The sequence below is a fragment of the Trachypithecus francoisi genome, unplaced genomic scaffold (genome assembly GCF_009764315.1).
Source record: "Trachypithecus francoisi isolate TF-2019V2 unplaced genomic scaffold, Tfra_2.0 Lachesis_group8, whole genome shotgun sequence".
NCBI lineage: Eukaryota > Metazoa > Chordata > Mammalia > Primates > Cercopithecidae > Trachypithecus > Trachypithecus francoisi.
Genome location: NW_022681473.1, coordinates 83,159,226 through 83,181,182, shown reverse-complemented (window position 1 = coordinate 83,181,182; position 21,957 = coordinate 83,159,226). Strand labels below are relative to the sequence as shown.

Sequence of the window (21,957 nt, the reverse complement as noted above, 5' to 3'; positions counted from 1 at the left end):
GTAAACGTCACCTGGCTTCAAAAATTATTAACTCAAGGCCAGTTTAAAAAAAAAACCTATATCCCACATACTCAGGCACATCTGAAGCATATTTTATAGATGACATTATTTGAAGAGAATCGGAATAGTTGCAGAATCACTGCTATATAAGAAGAGTTGGGTATAATTCTCCCTGTAGTTTTATGAGTATAATGTTTGTTTTGAGAAACAATGTTATAAAGCTAATACTAAGAGACACTCCAACGATTCTGAGGATTCTAAGATATTAAATATTTCCATGCAGGTAGCTCCCAGTTAAAGCCTAACATTTGTAGACTTGGGGAAAATAAGAGTCTTGCTGTGTGCTTTGCTCCATAGTTTATGTTTCATAGTCTGATGGTAGGTATGGGAGCAAAACCATTTGTAAACATCTATTTATATTAACCCCAGACAAAATAGATCTAAAATAAAATTTTATACCATTTTACTTGGGTTTCTGCTCTCTGTGAATTCTCCTTCAGATAATTCTCCCAAATTCTTACAAATTTTCACAGCTACAATTATTGCTGTTGCAAAATAACTGCAAATTTTCATGTCTGTCTTCAACTGATGAGCACTGGTTAACTATTGACATTTCCTCTGAATCTCAAATTCAACAATTCCAAAGTCTGATACATATTTTCTCATCGAAAACCAGCTTTACTTTCTCATTTCCTTTTTCTTTTAGTTTTATCTTCAGTTGCTTAACCTTGAAACACTGGAGTGGTTCCTTTTACTTTGTTCTTGGTTCCCTATTTCAATCAGGAATTAAGGCGTGTTAAGTCTTCTTTAATATTTCTCATATTAATTCCATCAAGGAGACTATACATAAAACAATTATAATGCTGCATGACACAGAGAAGGCCTCAGGAAATGTTCATTTCTTTCTCTTTCTCCCTTTCTAGCTGCACTGACACCATTCCTGGTCACTGCCCGTATTTCCTATCTGGATTATCTCCAGAGCATCCAAACTGTTCTCTGCCCTCTTGCTGCTATTAACAGTTAATGTTTCCATCTGGATCTGACTGACTGAAAAGTGGAAAAAATACTAGATTTATCATCTCATAGAGTTATTGTGAGGATTGCATAAGATGCTATATGCAAAGCTTTTAGAATCATACCTGGCATATCATAAACACTCCAGTAAATACTTGCTATTATTATTACTTAGCTATTTCACTATATGGCCTAATTTTATGGTTACAGTCTCTGAAGATTTGCCTTAAAAAACTTGATTTTTCAGTCAGCCTTTTCTTATTTTCTTTAAAGGTTCTTTTTCAATAAAATAAAAATCATTAGTTTTACTGACTTTGACAGTAGATACAGGTGGGTAGATGTAAAACCAGTTATAGATATGTGTGTATACATGGGTTAGTATACATGCATATACTTCCTAGTTCTGTCTCCTGAGAGGGGCTGCAAGTAGTGACACCCCAGTAGCAATAAGCACACACCCAGATCTTGATTTCCAAATACCAGATCTTCATTTCTAAATACCATTCTACAAGAGAATCAAAGTTCTTTGGAGAAATGGCTGATTTTAGGGCTGAAGCAAGGAAATGCAAGATGAGGCTAAAGCATCTTGTAGTGTCAGAAGGTAAGAATATGTTCAAGAAACGAAAGAATGGAGGCATGTCAAAGGGAAACAGAAGCCAACCTGATGGAATTTACAATGGCCAAAGGTGGAATAATATGAGTAACAAAACAAATAACAGAATATTGGATTATAATTCAATATTTTAAAAAAATACATAAAGCCATGCTAATATGCATACATACATACATACATACATGAGATTCCTAGAAATCCTCTTCCCTCCAGGCAATATAACTAATCCCCCTCCTACTCCCCAGGGAATGGGCTGGATTTAGGGACTTACTTTCAGTGAACAGAGTATGATGAGAGGGAAGAAAAGTAACTGTATAATAGAGAAACCTGACAAACATTACCTTAACCAAGTGATGAAAATTAACTTCACCAGTGATAAATCATGTTAATAACGTGTGATGAGACAGGCACTTCACCTCTATGTTATCCTTCTCTAAAACCTACAATACCAGTCATGAGAAAAACCTCAGACAAGCCTAAATAGAGGGGCATTATGTAAAATACCAAACCAGTGCTCCTTAAAACTGGCAAGATAATGAACAACAAGCAAAGATTGAGAAACTATCACAGACAGGAGGCATGGTGACAAAATGCACTGTGGGTATCCTGGATGGAACTCTGGGACAGAAAAAGGATATTAATGGAAAAACTAATGAAATCCAAATGAAATTTGCAGTTTAGTTAATAGTGATGTACCAATGTTGGTTTTTAGTTGTCGCAAATGTACTATGGTAATATAAAAAGTTAATGGTAAGAGAAACTGGGTCGGGGTATATGGGAGATCTCTGTGTTATCTTTGTAACTTTTCTGTAAATCTAAAATTATCCCAAAATAAAAAGGTTATTAAAACCAACTAGCAGGTTTACCTGCCAAGAGATGAGTTTAAATCTTTTTAAGAATTTTAAAATAGGTAGCATAAATATATAGCAATGGAAGTGTACTTCAACAATTATATATGTTTTAAAGGAAAAAAATTTGCATATAGCCTATAAATAACCAATTTGTATGTATAAGAGACACTGTTATTTGTAAATACTTGTATTCCCTTAAAAAAGAAAGAATTGTATTCTTTTCTTAGGTCCTTCCACTGGAAAACCAAATGAAAGAATCAAAGCGTTTCCCTCAAGCATTGAATATTGGCATGGGGATTGTTACAACTTTGTATGTAACATTAGCTACTTTAGGATATATGTGTTTCCGTGATGAAATCAAAGGCAGCATAACTTTAAATCTTCCCCAAGACGTATGGTAGGTGTATATGAATTTGTCAATATTGGTTTATATATTTTATAATGTACCACTGTTTGATGATAAAGGCATGTTCTTGGATTTATGGTTTAAACGTTTAAAATTTTTACTGTGATTTCCTGGAATCCCATCACTCTGGGAGACAGAGGTGGGTGGATCATCTGAGGTCAGGAGTTCGAGACCAGCCTGGCCAACATGGTGAAACCGTGTCTGTACTAAAAATACAAAAATTAGCTGGGCGTGGTGGCAGGTGCTTATAATCCCAGCTACTCAGGAGGCTGAGGCAGGAGAATCGCTTGAACCCGGGAGGCGGAGGTTGCAGTGAGCTGAGATCGTGCCATTGCAATCCAGCCTGGGTGACAAGAGCGAAATTTTGTCTCAAAAAAAAAAAAAAAATTACTGTGATTTATTTATTTGTGCAAACTGGAATTTTTTCATTCTCTTCAGAGGAGAGTAAATATGAATTTAGGGTTCTTCTGGGATTTTTTTTAAAAAATGTTTAAAATTGGAGGTTGTTCCAAATCCAAGTCAAGTATAAGAGTAGAACAGGGATTATTTTCATATGGACACATTTTAATAAAAAAATTAATACCTGTCCTTATTGCCCAAAAAAACCAAACAATCAGGGTTCCTGATAGAATAATAGATTACATCATACTTGCTATTTTGGTCAGCTTCATAGTGTGTATTTTCCAACTCCTTTCAGAACACAATTGGGACACATTATAAATAATAAAACAAAATGGTGCATCATCTTAATGTTCTCTTTAATATTGGGACCATATCCTGCTAAATAAAGCATCATATGTATATGATTTTTCCTTTTTCCAGAGGTTTGTCTTTGAAAAATTTTCAAAGATAGTGGCAGTGATTACCATGCAGACTTACTTCCTTATTTACAAGATGGAAGGTAACTCCTTAGTTTTCACATATGCAAAGAATAAATTCAGAATTGCTGACTGAATTATTGTCACATTACTACATTAGCTACTTGGATTAAAAAAGTCTGTGTAATCTTAAATGTCTTAAAATATTAGTGAAAAAGCAACAACAGCAGGAATTATATCTTCTGACTGGCCTCCTGGTGAGAATCTGTCTGTCATTTAATAGTCATTTGAATCCTGGGCATTGGAGTCAAAAATGTTGCTAGGACAAATGTTTGTAGGAAGCCATTTATGATAGAGCAAATGTACCTAGGATAGTTTCCAGATTGCACAAGGGGCACACATGTGATGTGTCTGTATTTTTTATTACAATTTTACTTTAACATAAGTGTATTTCAAAATGGAAACGTTTCAAATGTTATAAATATATTTCAAGGTAGAGTCATAATTGCAAATAAAGATATATGGTTATTTAGCATTTATTTTATTAACTCTTTATAGTTAACTATGTAATTTTGTTCCCTTTAAATGTGCTTTTTGGTTTCTTTTTTATAATATGAAACTAGAAGCTTAATGAACTAGAAGCCTAACAGCTTAGTATAAGAGAATCAAGCTAAAAATATGGTAGTAAGTTCATCTTTTCAAATACCATACAATGTTTGGAAAATAGAGTGATTTTTTTTTTTCCTTATTTAGAGTAATATTTTGAGCCAGGTATGGTGGCTTATGTCTGGAATCCCAGTGCTTTGGGAGGAAAAGGTGGGAGGATCACTTGAGGCCAGAAGTTTGAGACTAGCCTGCATAACACAGTGAAACTCCAACTCTACACAAAATTTAAAAATTAGCCATGCATGGTGGCCCAAGCCTGTAATCGCAGCTATTTGGGAGGCTGATGTGGGAGGATCACTTGAGCCCGGGAGGTTGATTATCCAGTGAGCTGTGATGGTACCATTGCGCTCCAGCCTGGGAAACAGAGAGACATTTTGTCTCAATAATATTAGTAATAACAATAATAAGATTTTGACTAAGTCTTAAAAATCATTTTAGAAATAAATTTGACAACTATTTTTAATGTCAAATATAAAATGTACATGGAAGTAATGTCAGAATTCTTTCCTGGTCTTATTTACAAAAGCATGTAAGAGTATTTTAGGGGGGAAGGTTCTGAAGTGGGAGTGTGCACACATTCACATTAAAAGGTTTGTATTCCCAGGCACGGAAGAATGTGGTGCAGAAATAGTGGGCAAGAATAAGACAGGATGCTTTTGGTATTCACAACTCAATCTTGGAGGGTGACACTGTCCCTGCAGTAGTTCGAATTAATCCTTCCCTTTTCCCACGGCCCCTTTCTACATCTGACCTTATTTCTAATTGCTGTGACTTTCCAATTAGAATGGAACTAGTTGAGATTCTTTATTTAAAAGGGACCATTAGATAGTAGTTTCTATTCAAGGACGTCTAGCTAGATACCACTTTTCATTAGAGGAAACCCTAGTACAAGTATCCTAAGAAACAACAAAAATCTGGAAAAAACAGGAAAGCCAGTCAAGATAAATATTTTCCTTTAGAGAACTTGCGTTGGTTGATGTCTTTGCACTGTGGAGATATGCCTTATGCAGCTTATAGTCTGTTTCTGTGTGGACTCTGCTGTTGTGGGACAATTAAAATGATAGTCACAACTGTGGGATACAAGAGAAGAGTTGCTTGTCTTTTTACAGTCATGGCATTCGGTAAAGTGAGAAGTTTGGACTAGAATAATTATGGGATTATATCTAATATTTCTTTCTTAATATACTATATATGAGTCTCTCTTTCACTTCTTTCCTGGGCTTCACATGAGAGGCCTCGGAAGTTAGAGATTGTGCAATGTACTCTATTGGCGGAGTATGAAAGCCAATGACTGTTGTAAGAGTATCCTAGAGAACTAATGGCTACTAGCTATGAAAAGCTATAAAGGGCGTTTGGTACAAATTGACAAAGTCTCAGAGTATATTTTGGTTATTTCTGCAAGAAAAGATTGAATTTGAAAGAGGCCATAGGATAAAGCAAGTATGGATTAGAGAAGCTCCAAGTTATTATTACCCTTAATTTTTCTGAACTGTCATCTTTGAAAATTAGTTATGAGCAATACTGTACATGTATTGCATTTAGCTTTCGAAGGAAAGAATGTATTTTAAAGGTTTTACTAGTTTAAGGCATTCAATCTAGTGATGAATGCTACATAATCATAGTTGTCTTATTTTTTAGCCTAGAATGAGATGAGGCTCTTGGCAAGGATTGCAGATAGTTCTCAGTTAAGATGACTTCTTGACAGAGCTAAATGCTGAAGATTCTCAACCTGAGCATCATGAAGGATCCAAGAGGGAAAGTGACTTACCAGGTTGTTTCCAAGGGTAGCTTCTGTATTCAACCTTGAGAGACAGAGAAGCAGTCAACAACTCATTTCCCAAGTTGGTTTTTAAAAAAATTAAAGTTATTCATACCTGAAGATTGACTTATTAGCCACTGTGGGGAAAAGAGTAAAAGCATTATTAATTTTGATAATCTATGTTTTCAAAACTGATATTTTCACTGGAACATTAAGATGTTTTCTCCCTATAATCTGATTCAATATATTGGCTGAAAAATAATTATTAAAAATACATTTCTGTCCTTTACTAAGGTATTAAATTCTTTACTATCATTATAATAGATTTTGTTTCCAAACATAAATAATTTTATTCTTTGAAGTGCTATTAATATTTATCATGTTGAATGGTTGTAGTTTCTAAGAATTACCTATCCATATCTATTTTGATAATTAATATTTAATAAGTATCAATCACCTATTAATACTAAATGCATTGAAGGGATATACAGAGAAGAATGAAACAGTCTGTAACTCAGGAGCTTTGGCAGCGAGGAGTTTTAAAAGACCATTTAATGTACACTAAGTGTTGTTTAAAGTTGTTTGATGTTTTTTATACCCTCAAAACAAATTCCTGTGACTTTAAGAAAGGTTATTTTTCTTTAGAAAGAGGGTTTACTGGGTGGATTTTTCCTTTCAACTTTCTTCATTTCTAAAACGTAGTACAAAAGAAGCCTTACAATAGTTGCTGCTTAAAACCCAAATGAAGAAAAGGTTGTGATAATATCTATACAAAAGTTAAGTAGAGAAAAATAGTTTAGAGTGATTGAAAATACAGATTCCAAACATAGAAATAAGTCGGTTCTTAGGCCGGGCACGGTGGCTCAAGCCTGTAATCCCAGCACTTTGGGAGGCCGAGACAGGCGGATCACGAGGTCAGGAGATCGAGACCATCCTGGCTAACACGATGAAACCCCGTCTCTACTAAAAAATACAAAAAAAAACTAGCCGGGCGAGGTGGCGGGCGCCTGTAGTCCCAGCTACTCGGGAGGCTGAGGCAGGAGAATGGCGTAAACCGGGAGGCGGAGCTTGCAGTGAGCTGAGATCTGGCCACTGCACTCCAGCCTGGGCGACAGAGCGAGACTCCGTCTCAAAAAAAAAAAAAAAAAAAGTAATAGTACTTATATGCAAAATGATGTATTTTTATTTTTAAAAATACTAAATATATTATTAACCACATTTTAAAAACATGTAAGTGAAAAGACAATTAAGACAAAGGAATGTCCTTTTGTTAAACTAATAAACTAACAAGAATATTTGTTTAATTATCCACAGTTACATATCAGAGTATAGGAAACACAAGTCTTTCAGTTATGTTGTATATATTCAGTAACTTGACCATTTGTGTTTAGCCTTTAAGTCTCAAGCTGAGAAATACATCCTTAGCTAATTTTTAAAATTAAGTTTTAAATGTTGTTAGCTCTAAGGAGTTCCTTCCTTCCTAATGGTGCTGTGTATTCTCAAATCTATTTTTACTGAGCTTTTAAATTTCTTCTTATTCTTGTATGATAAATATGTTATAGCAGAATACTTATTGAATCTTTTCTTGCTTGGCCATAGTTTAGAGACTGTTTATAATCATTACTACTGTCACCACTCCAATTCAGCATAGTATTGGAAGTCTTGGCCAGAGCAATCAGGCAAGAGAAAGAAACAAAGGGCATCCAAACAGGAAGAACTGCAGGATCTGCAAACTATCCCTGTTTTCAGATGACGTGATCCTATATCTGGAAAACCCCATAGTAAGCCCAAAGGCTTCTGAAGCTGATGAAGCAACTTCAGCAAAGTCTCAAGCTGCAAAATCAATGTGCAAAAAACGTCAACATTTCTATACGCCAATAACAGTCAAGCTGAAAGCCAAATCTTTATGTGGCAATTGTGAATGGCGTTGTGTTGCCCCAATTCACAAGTGCCACATAAAGAATAAAATACCTAGGGATACAGCTAACCAGGGAGGTGAAAGATCTCTACAACAAGAATTACAAAACACTGCTCAGAGAAATCAGAGACGACACAAACAAATGAAACAACATTCCATGCTCATGGATAGAAAGAATCAATATCAAAATGGCCACACTGCCCAAAGCAATTTATAGATCTAATGCTATTCCTATTAAACTGCCATTGACATTCTTCACAGAACTAGAAAAAACTATTTTAAAATTCATGTGGAACCAAAAATGAGCCTGAAGGGTCAAGGCAATCCTCAGCAAAAAGAACAAAGCTGGAGGCATCACACTGCCCAACTCTAAACTATACGACAGGGCTGCAGTAGCTGAAACAGCATTGTACTGGTACAAAAACAGACACATAGACACATAGACCAATGGAACAGAATAGAGAGCCCAGAAGTAAGGCCACACACCTGCAACTATCTAATCTTCGAAAAACCTGACAAAAACAAGCAGTGGGGAAAGGATTCGCTGTTCAATAAATGGTGCTAGGATAACTGGCCAGCCATATGGGATAGACTGAAACTGGACCCCTTCCTTAACACCATATACAAAAAATTAATTCGAGATGGAATAAACGCTTAAATGTAAAACCCCAGACTATAAAAACCCTGGAGGACAACCTAACCAGTACCATTCTGGACATAGGAATGAGCAAAGATTTTATAATGAAGATACCAAAAGCAATTGCAACAAAAGTGAAAATTGACAAATGGGATCTTATTAAACTAAAGAGCTTCTGCACAGCAAAGAAAACTATCAACAGAGTGAACAGACAATCTACAGAATGGAAGAAAATTTTTGCAAACTGCATTGAACAAAGATCTAATATCAAGCATGTAGAGGAACTTCAGGGAATTTATAAGAAAAAAATCTCATTAAAAAGTGGGCAAAGGGTTTGGGAGGCTAAGGTGGGCAGATCACAAGGTTGGGAGTTTGAGACCAGCCTGGCCAATATGGGGAAACCCCATTGCTACTAAAGATACAGAAATTAGACAGGTGTGGTGGCGGACACCTATAAGTCCCAGCTACTTGGGAGGCTGAGGCAGGAGAATCACTTGAACCAGGGAGTCAGAGGTTGCAGTGAGCTAAGATTGTGGCACTGCACTCCAGCCTGGGCAACAGAGTGAGACTCCGGCTCAAAAAAAAAAAAAAAAAGTGGGCAAAGGACATGAACAGACACTTCTCAGAAGAAGACATACGTGCTGCCAACAATCATATGAAAAAAAAAACTCAATATTACTGATCATTAGAGAAATGCAAATCAAAACCACAGCATGATACCATCTCACACTAGTCAGAATGGCTATTACTAAAAAGTCAAAAAATAACATGCTAGTGAGGTTACAGAGAAAAAGGAACAACACTTATTATAAACTGTTGGTGGGAGTATAAGTTAGTTCAAGACATTGTGGAAGACAGTGTGGTGATTGCTCAAAGACCTTAAAACAGAAATACCATTTGATCCAGTAGTCCCATTACTGGTTTTATACCCAAAGAAATATAAATCGTTCTGTTATAAAGACATATATGCCTTTGTTCATTGCAGCACAATTCACAATAGCAAAGAAAATGAATCAACCTAAATGCCTGTCAGTGATAGACTGGATAAAGAAGATGTGGTACATAGACATCATGGAATACTATGCAGCCATAAAAAAAGAGTTGAGATGATGTTCTTCGTAGGAACATAGATGGAGCTGGAGGTCATTATCCTTAGCAAACTAACATGGGAACAGAAAACCAAATACTACATTTTCTTACTTATAAGTGGGGGCTGAATGATGAGAGCACGTGGACACATGGAGGGGAGCAACACACACTGGGGCCTATTGAGGGTGAAGGGTGTGGGAGGGAGAGGATCAGAAAAAATAACCAATGGGTACTAGGCTTAATACCTGGGTGGTGAAATAATCTGTACAACAAGCCCCCATGATACAAATTACCTGTATAACCTGCACATGTACCCCTGAACTTAAAAGTGAAATTTAAAAATCCTTGCTGCTTTAAATCTTAAGACATCAGAAATAAAGCTCCATTAATGTTGACTTTATATACTTATATATTAAGTACATTTATACTTAAAGCTCCATTAATGTCAAGGTTTATATACCTTGACATTATATACCAAAAGTAGAATATAATCATTTTAAAATGATTGCATTTTTTTGTAAGAAAGAAAACACTTCCCTGTGCATGGGAATTTTAGGTGGGAAAGTAGAACTCTTAAATGAGAAAACTGGGAAGATGTTTCTGTTGAAAGAGGACGTAGGTGTTAATCACTGCCCCGATGCTGCAGCACACTGAACCAACAGTGTTTTCTCTGCTTTTTACTTAAAAAATGCAGGATGTTTGGGCTTTTCTTTTAAATGTTATAAAATGTTAAAATGTTTTTTTAAAATACAGCACATTAATTTTATTAGTCTGCAACCCAAAAGAGTGGATTCTACAACGTTCCTTCTTCTAGATCCTACAATTCTGTGTTTTCTCTTCATGTCATTATCATCATTTAAAAAGTCTTTTTCTGTGCTTAAGAAAGTTACTGAAGTCTTTATCAAGACATGCATGTGAAGTTTTGACAGGTTATCCACAATGTAGAAATCTAAAGATATTTATAAAACTGAAAATTGCTGTGCTGTTTTGAAGCACTGTATATCAAAGAGATAAGTTAATTTGCACAAAAGAATAACAACAACCTTACCCAGCAAATGTATGTCCCTTATTTAATGTAAATTTAAACATAGATTGTGTGTATAATTTAGAGAACTTTGCAAGTTGAAATGGTTTAGATGCCTGCTTTGAGACTTAAGATGGATGACATTTCTGCAACTAATGACATACCTCCAAAAATTTTCACCCAAGAACTATACTTTAGTTTAATGCGAGTTTTTATTCTATATAAAGATTAATGACAGTATGACTCAGGATTTAAGACATACAGTAGGCTCAATTTTTAAAAAGAAAGTTGAGAAAGCATTAGCTCTTCAGGGGGCTGAGTCTAATCTTCAGAATATTGGCTTATCCCAAAATGAAATCTTTTTACCAATATACCCCAAACCCTGGCATGCATGTTCAAGCTTTCCATTTTGTGAAAATGAATTGTTCTTGTATCCTCTAGAAATTTAGTTAGAGATCAATTTGCCTTTTTTTTAAACAAGCATTTTTAGTTAGTAAGGTTCTGGCCTAATTTGGTATTCTGGATTTCTTATTTATCTTAATATTAAAATTAAAGGAGGAAAGCTAAATTCACATTAAAAATGACTAAATTTTGAAAATTTTTTCCAACAGGTTATATCAATCAGTGAAAATTCTGTATTCCTTTGGCATTTTTGTGACATATTCAATTCAGTTCTATGTTCCAGCAGAGATCATTATCCCTGGGATCACATCCAAATTTCATACTAAATGGAAGCAAATCTGTGAATTTGGGATAAGATCCTTCTTGGTTAGTATTACTTGTAAGTATCATTATATATTTATATCGTAATTTTTATTGTTGAATTTCTTAAAATGAAAGCTACATAAGACATATTTTTCAATATTTTTAAAACAATTTTATTCACCCAGCTGGGTTACTTTTCAGGTTAAAATTCTGTTTTTCACCTGTAATCCCAGCACTTTGGGAGGCCGAGATGGGCGGATCACGAGGTCAGGAGATCGAGACCATCCTGGCTAACACGGTGAAAACCCGTCTCTACTAAAAAATACAAAAAAAAAACAAGCCGGGCGAGGTGGCGGGTGCCTGTAGTCCCAGCTACTCGGGAGGCTGAGGCAGGAGAATGGCATGAACCCGGGAGGCAGAGCTTGCAGTGAGTTGAGATCCGGCCACTGCACTCCAGCCTGGGCGACAGAGCAAGACTCCGTCTCAAAAAAAAAAAAAAAAAAAAAAAAAATTCCGTTTTTGTACTGCTACATAAGAAAAACACAAACCAGATCCTATCACACTTAAAATAACTAAAGAAGTTATTTTGAAAATTACATTACTGGTAATTAACATGTACGTGGGACTCCTTCCATTTTTGATACACATTTTATTTTGGTTCTAGCTTTCCTTGGGTTTTTTATTCCTGTTTTTGCATATTTTAACAATTTTCTTATCCATAACTACCTACAGGAAAGTGTTTAATTTTACTTGTATTGGTCTTTCATAATTTTAGTGGCTTATTTTCTTATTATTTGAAGAAGTGTATATAATATTTTATTAAGACTCTTTATCATAAAATGCCTTCTCAAGGTAGCGTTCATAATAGAGACTCATGGAACAGGAGCTTGAGTTCAGTATAGTGGAAAGAATGTAACTTTTGGAGTCAGACAGATCTGGGGATTCAAAGTCAAGCCTACCACTTACTTGCTGGTGTTTTCAGGCAAGTTACATGCCATTGTTGAGCCCCTCTTTCCTCAACTATGAAATGAAGATAAAACTTCCTTATGGCATTTTGGTGGTGTTAGAAATAATATTAACAAAGTATTAATAGCTGGAAGTTATTATGATCATTATTGTAACCATTACTATAACTACAAATATACAGATGATTGCATCACCAAACTAAACTAGGATTACCTAAAATGATACCTGGGACCAGATTACTAGTGTTCTGGGGAACAAGCAGCTTTGGAAATTCCTTGTGTAAGATACTAATAGACATCTTGCACTATTTAGAATGATAGAGCTAGAAATTCGAGGAGGCTCAATAAATTGATTTGAGCAGCCTGCCATGGAGTTCATGCCTAGATTTAAAGAATTTAGTATATTACATTTGGTTTGAAAAGGGAAATGCAACGCTGAAAAAGTAGATAAAATGTATTTTTCAAAGTAATTACTTAAATGAATTATATCACTAATAAGAGAAATCATATTAACGAATGAAGTCAATAAGTCCGTATTCTGATGACTAATGAAAAAACATTCAGTAGCAAAAAGATATTTTAAAACATTTTGAAATATTTTTATACATTTATTTTATTGACATTTTGGTATTGACTAAATAAAAAGACTAATTTCAGTAAAAGTGTTTTTATCAACAGATGTAAGGCAATTCTATTCTGAAAGTATATCGTCTTTTAAAGTTGGTAATGGAAATTCAGGTAAAGGAGTTTGAGGGCAATGGTAAAAGGGGTCCAGGATTTTTTTTTTTTTTAAAAACTTCAGCCATTTCTGCACATTGGCTGGCATTGTTGTATTGAAGTTATTAATCTGCTGAGGCACAGACCACACCACATCTGCTTCCATGATTTTGTTCCCAGAAGCCAGGGGCTTAGTTCATAGCACAGAGAACTGCAGCCTTTTCTTGGTTGCTGCTTTCTTTTAGTTAAAAGTCATTAAAGCTTCTCATCCATACAAGGGATATGCCTTGGAGAAAGAGAACAAAAACTATGTAATATTTCCTTTTGCTATATTGGGACACATCACTGGACAGTGAACTTCATTTGTGTCTTTGGCACATATCCTTCCAAATTAAAGTAAAAGCCAACTGATATTCATGGCAAAACTGCTTTTTATTCTGTTTTCAAAGGCATGTGAAAAGATTTGGGGGCTTGCACTTTACTGACCAATGTGTGTAGACAGTTGATGGGACCTAGTCATGTTTGTAGAGTAGGCTGTGCAGCAGCACTAGCAGTGAGAGTGGAGGCTCAGCCTGATTTGCATTGAAAATTGAATGTCTTTCAATGTTCCATAATCCTTTCTGAGTACTGAATCCATGTTTGTTGTATTGGTCTTTAAAGAAGTGGACTTACCAGCTTGGATTATGTTGGTTGTGTCCAGGTATCCATTTAGCATTTGAATCATGATTTCAAAATATCTTCTTCGTGAAACTCAAAAACTTTAGAAATGATTCAGACTCTTCCTGCGTGTTCCCTTTAGGTGCTTACCTGGTATATAGGCACCTCACAAGTGAAGAAGGAGGGAGGGTAGAAACCAGCCAAAGGTCACTATGGACATTTTAGGAGCAAACCTGTACTATGAGCCATTCCATTTTTAAATGTATTATAATAAACACTAAGACCAGTATTTCCATTCTGTGTATGAATTGAATCAACAAAATATACTAAGTACTCTTTACTTCTGTTATTCTCTAACTTGTTGATCCTTCTACTGTTTGTAATTTTTAAAGAGTCCTTGTTTTTATAATCTATAGTAGACTATGACTATATAAGTATCAAAACCTATAAATCTTTAGTAGTTTGTAGAGAAAACTCACTAAAATCCTTCATTTAAGTTAGTTGCCTCTGCAGATTAAAAACGTACCATTCTGTTTCCTGATATCCTGTCTTAGAGTCAGTAGTTTTGTGGAGAGCACCATTAACTATTTGTTTAATTAAAATTAATGTGCTAAGTTATTTTCCACATTTTTGTTTTTGGTGCTGTAATATCAAGTGCTTTGTTTTGTGCTCTGATATATCTGCATTTACCCTTCAGATGCAAATAATAGACTTAAATGGGCTTTTATTTTAATATCAGAGGGAACTTTATGCTCTAAGGATACTTTTTCTTGCTGTATATAGTTTTGGTAGACACTGAATAAGTATGATTAGTACTTAATAGATGTATTCATAATAGCTGTCTGTTAATGACATAGTATTTGTAATGAATAAAACTATCCTTACTTTAAACTCCCCTTTGAGTTTTTATTAATATATGTTGGATTCGGCTAAAAGTATATATACTTGTCTTTTTTGTCTACTAATAACATTACCAATAGCATATTTCAAGCCATTTTTACAAGCAAATATCTTTCAGTTATGTAATGTTTAAAATCTGACTTTAAACAGATTTTAGATGGGAATTATACTTCGTGATTTAAAAGTGTTTGCTAGATGGAAGTTTCATCTATAAATTCTAAAATGCTATAGTATTCCCCCACATAGTTTTCCAACAATATTTCACTGGATTTACTAAGGACAGCTTAGATTATAGATAAACAAAGAAAAATGGATTCCAAATTGAAAGCCTCTTCAGGTGGCAAGATAGTGGTAATATTTGTTTGGCCTCACTTTTATACCACTACTTACTGTAAGTAGGTGAAACAAACGTGTCTCCACGAATAATTTTGTTCAATGAATTTTGAGAGGTCCTAACTATGTTTGAGAGTTATGCTGTATAGTTCCCCATAGAGCGAAGTTAAAAGGCTATAACAAGCATCTATTAGACGAATAACCTACTTTATAAGGTATTTCTACTTTCGAGTTCTTTAGAGCTAGTTATTTCTACTTCTTTAGAATCAATTATTTCATTTATAAAAGGGTTATGCCACTTCAGCCCTATACATGTAAAGCTATATTTATAATTTCAAAACAGTTTTTAGGGCTTTAGCTTTCACAATAATTTGAATACAGAATGATAAATAACAACTTCTGGTTATATGAGGAACATAGTGGGAACTTAGTTCAAAATTGATCCCACAACCTCCTGGAAAATGTTGAGAGCCACAGAAAAAAATAGAAAAAGGAAAAAATAAAACGTCATAAATTAAAAATTAAGAAGTAGAGAAACCAGAGTACTGCAAACTGAAAGCTAAATTACTAACAGGAATATATATATATATATATATATATCTCCAACACATGCCATAATTGGAATCCCCAAAGAGGAAACATGATATAATCTTCATCAGTGGCAGTGGTGATGTAGTTGTCACAGCCTGCATATGAGTAAACACAGCTGTTGTTTTTGGTGGCAACTCCAAACCCTCAACAAATCATTTGGACAAATAAGGAAGGAATATGAGTCTTGGTTTTTTTGCAAGTCTTCTGTTGATGCATTTTGAAAAGATCAAGAAAGTACCAGACCAGAACTTGCAGAAAACTTGTCAACAGTTTGGAAATCTGCTGCCAATAGTGGAGTACTATTTTTTTTTTTTTTTTAAAGAACTTTTCATTTTGAGGTAATTTACACAGAAAGGGTGTAAAAGGAAGTAGTTACCGTAAACCTCTAGTCAGCTTCGTCTAACGTTCACAGCTCCCATAATCACAGTACAATTATTAAGACCAAGAAATTAGCATGGATACAATGCTATTAACTACTTTATAGACCTTGTTGTAATTTTGCCAGTTTTCCCACTAAGATCCTTTTCTGGTCCAGGACATTAGCCATGGTCCCACTTGAATTTCGCTGTCATATTCATTTGTCTCTTCCAATCTTGACTGTCCTTGACTTTCTTTGTCTTTCTTGACCTTGACACTTTCGAAATGTCAGTAATTTTGTAGAATTTCTTTCAATTTGAATTTTTCTGATGCTTTCCCATGATTAGGTTGAAGTTAAGCATTTATAGCAAGAATCCCATGGAAGTGATGCTGTGCACTTCTCAGCGTATCACATCATAGTATCAGTGTCTTATTGGTGATGTTAACTTTGCTTACTTGGTTAAGGTGGTCTCTTGACATATTTCTCCACTGTAAAGGTACTAGTTTTCCCTTGTAATTAATAAGTATCTTAAAGGAAGATATTTTGAAACTCTGTAACTATCCAGATCTCATCATTTTTGCCCACTAATTTCATCATTCATCAGTGACTCTTCCTATCCCGTGATTATTGTGGTATTTGCTGAATGCTTTTCTGTTTCCATTGGTCCTTCTATTTTGATAAATCGGAATTCTACTTTAAAGAATAGCTATCTCTTCTCTCTCATTTATTTATGTCCCACCACTGCATGTCTTGTGCATTATTGAGCTGTATGGGCAGACAAAGTAATGTAAATGCTTTGGAAATAAACTATCAAAACCTCTTTGCCCAGAATTTCAAAGCAAAAAATTGAAAGTTGTTTACATAAGAAACTGTTGACAAGTGAAAGTCTAGGAAATGTCACCTACTTTTAGTATTCAGGTAAGTAACAAACATTTAAATAAGAAAAATAAATGTATTTTCATTTTCTAGGTGCCGGAGCAATTCTTATTCCTCGTTTAGACATTGTGATTTCCTTCGTTGGAGCTGTGAGCAGCAGCACATTGGCCCTAATCTTGCCACCTTTGGTTGAAATTCTTACATTTTCTAAGGAACATTATAATATATGGATGGTCCTGAAAAATATTTCTATAGCATTCATTGGAGTTGTTGGCTTCTTACTAGGTACATATATAACTGTTGAAGAAATTATTTATCCTACTCCCAAAGTTGTAGCTGGCACTCCACAAAGTCCTTTTCTAAATTTGAATTCAACATGCTTAACATCTGGTTTGAAATAGTAAAAGCAGAATCATGAGTCTTCTATTTTTGTCTCATTTCTGAAAATTATCAAGATAACTAGTAAAATACATTGCCATGTACTTAAAAATGGTAACAATCTGTTTTCTTTGGCATAGTATTATTATTTTGGAAGTAATCATAGCTGTTTACCAGTAGTGGTAAACCTATGACAAATCCTTGCTTTTAAGTATTAGCAATAGTTTCAAAAATTATGTTCTGAAAATTGAAAAAATAGAAAAATGTAAAAAAATTAAAGAATAAGAATACTTCTATTATTCTTTTATCTCAGTAAGAAATACCTTAACCAAGATATCTCTTTTGCCTCTCACTTGAGAAGGGAATAGGATTTCAACAATAAGAGAATAAAATAAGAACATATATAACAAAAAGCTCTCTCCAGATCATCCCTGTGAATGCCAAAGTAAACTTTATGTATAATCTAAAAAAAAAAAAAAAAACTCAAATTATGTTTTTAGTAGCCAAATACTAATGAATAGCTCCTGGAAGTATAGAAAACTCCCATTTTAATGTAATATAAGCATCAGAAAATTGCAAACATTAGAATTAATTTTACATTCTAATGGTAGTTGATCTTCATAATCAAGAGTCACTGTTCAAGATCATGACTTAGTGTTTCAGTGAAATTTGAAAACAGACTTTAAAAGTTATCCAGTGCAACTTCCTTATTTTTCGTCAGAGGAAATGGAGGCCTAGAAAGGTTGAGTAACTTGGTCAAGACCACTCAACCTTGAGATTAAGAGAACCTAATCTTCTGACTCCCAGGCCAGAATGTTTTATTTCTCATATCATGTCCAAGGAAAAGAATAAATTATGTTCAGCTTAATTTTAGTATTGAATCTATTTGATTATATTTTAATACGTTGAAAATGAATTCATGATTTTTAATAGTATATGTGACCTGAGCAGAAAATCAGAGAACTCTAAGAAACCTACACTGTGGCCATATAAACCTCAGCAAGAGAAAGAAGCTATGTTCTTTTAAAACAGAATAGAGACCACTTGCTGGTGAAACTCCTGGCTAGTAAGATGTGTGTCCAGCTATACTATTTGTGGCTTGAGCTTTTTTTATTATTACCTTCCTTTCCTGAGTTTTGTAGGCACCATCCTCCTGAATGGCAGAAAATAGACACCTCAGAAAACAGAGGATTTGTGGACTCTTTCCAGCCCTGTGGCTTTTCTTATCACAGCCTTTTATTTATTATGAGCAGAATAAAAGAATCAGCTGGGTGTGGTGGTCTGTGCTTGTAATCCCAGCTATTCTGGAGGGTAAGTTGGGAGGATCATTTGAGAGACCAAGAGCTCGAGACCAGCCTGGGCAACATAGTGAGACCTCGACTCTATAAAACATAAAAATTTTAAAAAGCTTGACATAGTGGTATGTACCTATAGTCCCAGCTACTCAGGAGGCTAAAGCAGGAGAATCCCTTGAGCACAGGAGTTTGAGGGTGTGGTAAGCTATGAATGTGCCACTGCACTCCAGCCTGAGTAACAGAGGGAGATCCCAACTCTTAAAACAAAAACTAAAAAAAAATGTATACAAGAATCATAAATCATGAAGAGATTCATGCTTAGAAAAAATCAAGATAATAAACCCCCTTCTAAATATTGAGACACTCCATGCTGCTTTCAGACAAATAACTTCTAATTATTCCATATTTTTCAAATTATTAACCAAGATAATCTCGATGGGGAAAATGAAAATTATTAATAATAGAATTGTCTCCTGACTTAAAAAAAATTCATACTTTAAAACATAAACTGTTTACCCAGGCTGGTGATACTCTAGTTTGTTAGTATACTACACTTGAAGATATCATCAAGATCACTATAGTTGTATATATTCTCTATTTTTATATGTAAATGTTAACTTAGTTCAAGTATTTTTTGCTTATATCATTAACTGATCATCAAATACAATCCTAAAGATATATCAGAAGCTTTATTTTGGTACAAAGTCATAAGAATCAAAACTTTGTTAGCCATTCACATTAGGTATCAACAGTCATTGTTTGAGATACTTTTATATCAAATCTGTTACACTGAGCTTTTAGTCACACTAAGAGAATGCAGAAGAAGTTATAGGAAAACGAATCTTCACTGAAACTAGTATTATATAATCTTGAATTAGATGTTTAAAAAACTTTATAGCTTGATATAAAATGAGTTGAAAATTATTTAATAGGAAGCAGCCCTAGGTTTTTGTCACCTGTTTTCAGATAGTATTTCTAGTCTATGTGTATTATTTCATTTTTACACTTTGGCCCATTGTTTATTTTCCTTATGGAATTCATCAGATGCAATGAAATTTGAATAGTTGATCATAGCAATAAATTTTAAATTCAACACAAACACATCTTGAGCATGTTATCAGCCAGGCATCCTTCAGCGATAAGAATGTGGAATCAACATCCAGTACTAAATTCAATAAATGATGAATACTTTAAATACAAGAAAAAGTTAGATTGCAGAAAAGAAGAGGGGCTAAATAGGAAGAAAGTTTTAATTCTCAACAAGAAACACTATTTAGATGGAAAGCTTAAATGTATTCTTATTAAGGGTATTTGATGATACATTTTATTTGCAAAAATAACCAGTGGATAATTTTTTCTCTGAAAATTTAGCTTTAATGAGTCATAAAATTTCCTAAAGATTTTGGAGATGATATTTCGATTATACCAGCTCTTGCTTTTATTTTGGGAGCCTGGAGAAATTAGAGTGATTGCACCTGTCAAATTTTGTATCTCATTGCTTTTGGATCATCACACCGTGACTAAAGTGACTTCAGCATTTTGTCAGCCACCACAGTGAAGAACTATTCCCTGAAAGTTAATCAGTGGCCTGAGAGCTTTTTTTTGCTACTGAGGGGGAAGAAAGGAAAGCTTTATTTACCTCTAATTGAGCTCCGTTCCAAGTCAGTTATCACTGTTCCCTTACACCCAAGAGTTTCATCAGTATCGGAGTCAACTTGTCAAAACACTGGTTCTCAGATGTTTTTTTCAGAGGATCTTCTTTTCCCCACATGGCCAGATTTCTTTACAATTAAGAAAATAAGAGATACAGCATATTCTTGGTTAAAAACCAGTTTAGATGGTGTTACCAAATGAAAACAAGTCTGTATTAGCAAATGCCACATTATATTTAGTCGTATTCTCACTAAATTCTCCTTTATTAAAATGATTTCTGCATCTTGTCTAGACAATGCACTTACATATTTACAAGTGTTGTATGTCAATGTGCATGTTTTGAATTTCCTAACAGTGCCTAATCTTAGTAGTTTCAACAGTAGTTATGCAAAATCTCTTTAACTGCAAAATACTATAAAATATTACTTGAAATATTAAAAGTATTAGTGCCATTTCTAGCTGTGGCAAGGCACAAGTCTTACTATGACTGACTTATGTCTTCTCGTAGATTTCAGTACAGCATCTGAGTAGTGGATCTGTTTACTGACAGCATACACAAATTAGGTCTTGACCTAATGTCTTCATTAAAAGGGAGAAGATTTGAAATAGAGCTAATGTAAATAAATAAAATTATTTAAATAACATCAGTGGCCGAATACCATCTGTTGAGGAATAACTTGGTAAAAATATAGAACATTGATAATATACAATAATGACTTTCTAAAAAATGAATCCGATCTTTTTGGCTCACCTGGCTTCCCTTAATAAGAAAATTTGAGAAACTTGGATCCGAAAAGTATAGTAGTATACTTCCTAACATTAAATTCCTGACTGTAATAGTTAATACTTTGGCAGCATTATGGTTAGTCTTGTTTATGCCATTGGCACTTACTAGGCTAAACTTTCTGAAACTGATTGGTTTTGACCTATGAGATAAGGAAACATGCTTAAGAAATGGCTAGAAATGCTATTTATTGCCCTATGATAAGTGAAATAGCAAATCACTCTGATTCTTAAAATTTCATATTAAAATTAGTTCCTACATGCATGTGTGCACAAGTATACGCACACACACACACAAATCAGTAATCTATGTGAACTAGATACGAATACTAATTTGCTGTTCAAATTGGGTCCAGAAAGGTGCTGTTTTGAAAAGAACACTAAAAATATTTCCTTAGAGTTTTCTTGATAACAAGAAAATACATGTTTACACCCCGAAGAAATTCAGCTGTGGGTGGATATTTGTTTTTCAAAATGATTTTGTTAGTTTGAATGAAACCTAAATATCATTGCACTCAAGTCAATTCTTTTAACATTTTTCTTTACAACAGAATATGAAAAACTCTGTCTTAAAGTATTGTAACTTTTCTGAATTTTCAATAAAATATTTTGGTTGTGGTTGCCTTTTAGATACATTTTTATAAGGTTAAATGACATTGATAAGTGTCATAAGCTAAAAATGGCACTAGTATAATATTCTCATAATAACATTTTAATCGGTCTTTATGGTTAATTCTTGGTTATGCTGGAAGTTGATATTGTGTACTTCTAAGATTTAAGAGCAGAAGTTGATTAAAAATGAAAGAACACACTCAAAACTGTGACCTGAACTTCCTGCAGCATGAATGCAGGATGAGCTGTCTGCAGATGCTGCATTCATGATTTAATTTACTGCTTTTGTAAGGTCAAGAATATGTATCAATCATTTTGTTTGCTTTTGGAAAGCATTAT

General features: G+C 34.2%; 1 protein-coding gene across 3 annotated transcripts in view; it reads left to right on the top strand.

Moving 5' to 3' along the window:
* The window catches only part of SLC36A4 (solute carrier family 36 member 4), a 53,276-nt gene extending 31,654 nt beyond the window's left edge, over positions 1 to 21,622 (top strand). Inside the window, exons 9-11 of one of the 3 annotated variants that reach the window (XM_033204428.1) lie at positions 2,706 to 2,875; positions 11,407 to 11,576; positions 16,991 to 21,622. In XM_033204428.1, coding sequence (XP_033060319.1) covers positions 2,706 to 2,875; positions 11,407 to 11,576; positions 16,991 to 17,298 — 648 coding nt within the window. In that variant the 3' untranslated portion in view covers positions 17,299 to 21,622. The remainder of the gene's footprint in view (positions 1 to 2,705; positions 2,876 to 11,406; positions 11,577 to 16,990) is intronic. The other 2 variants (XM_033204430.1, XM_033204429.1) reach the window with 2 other exon arrangements.
* Positions 21,623 to 21,957: the final 335 nt, after the last annotated feature.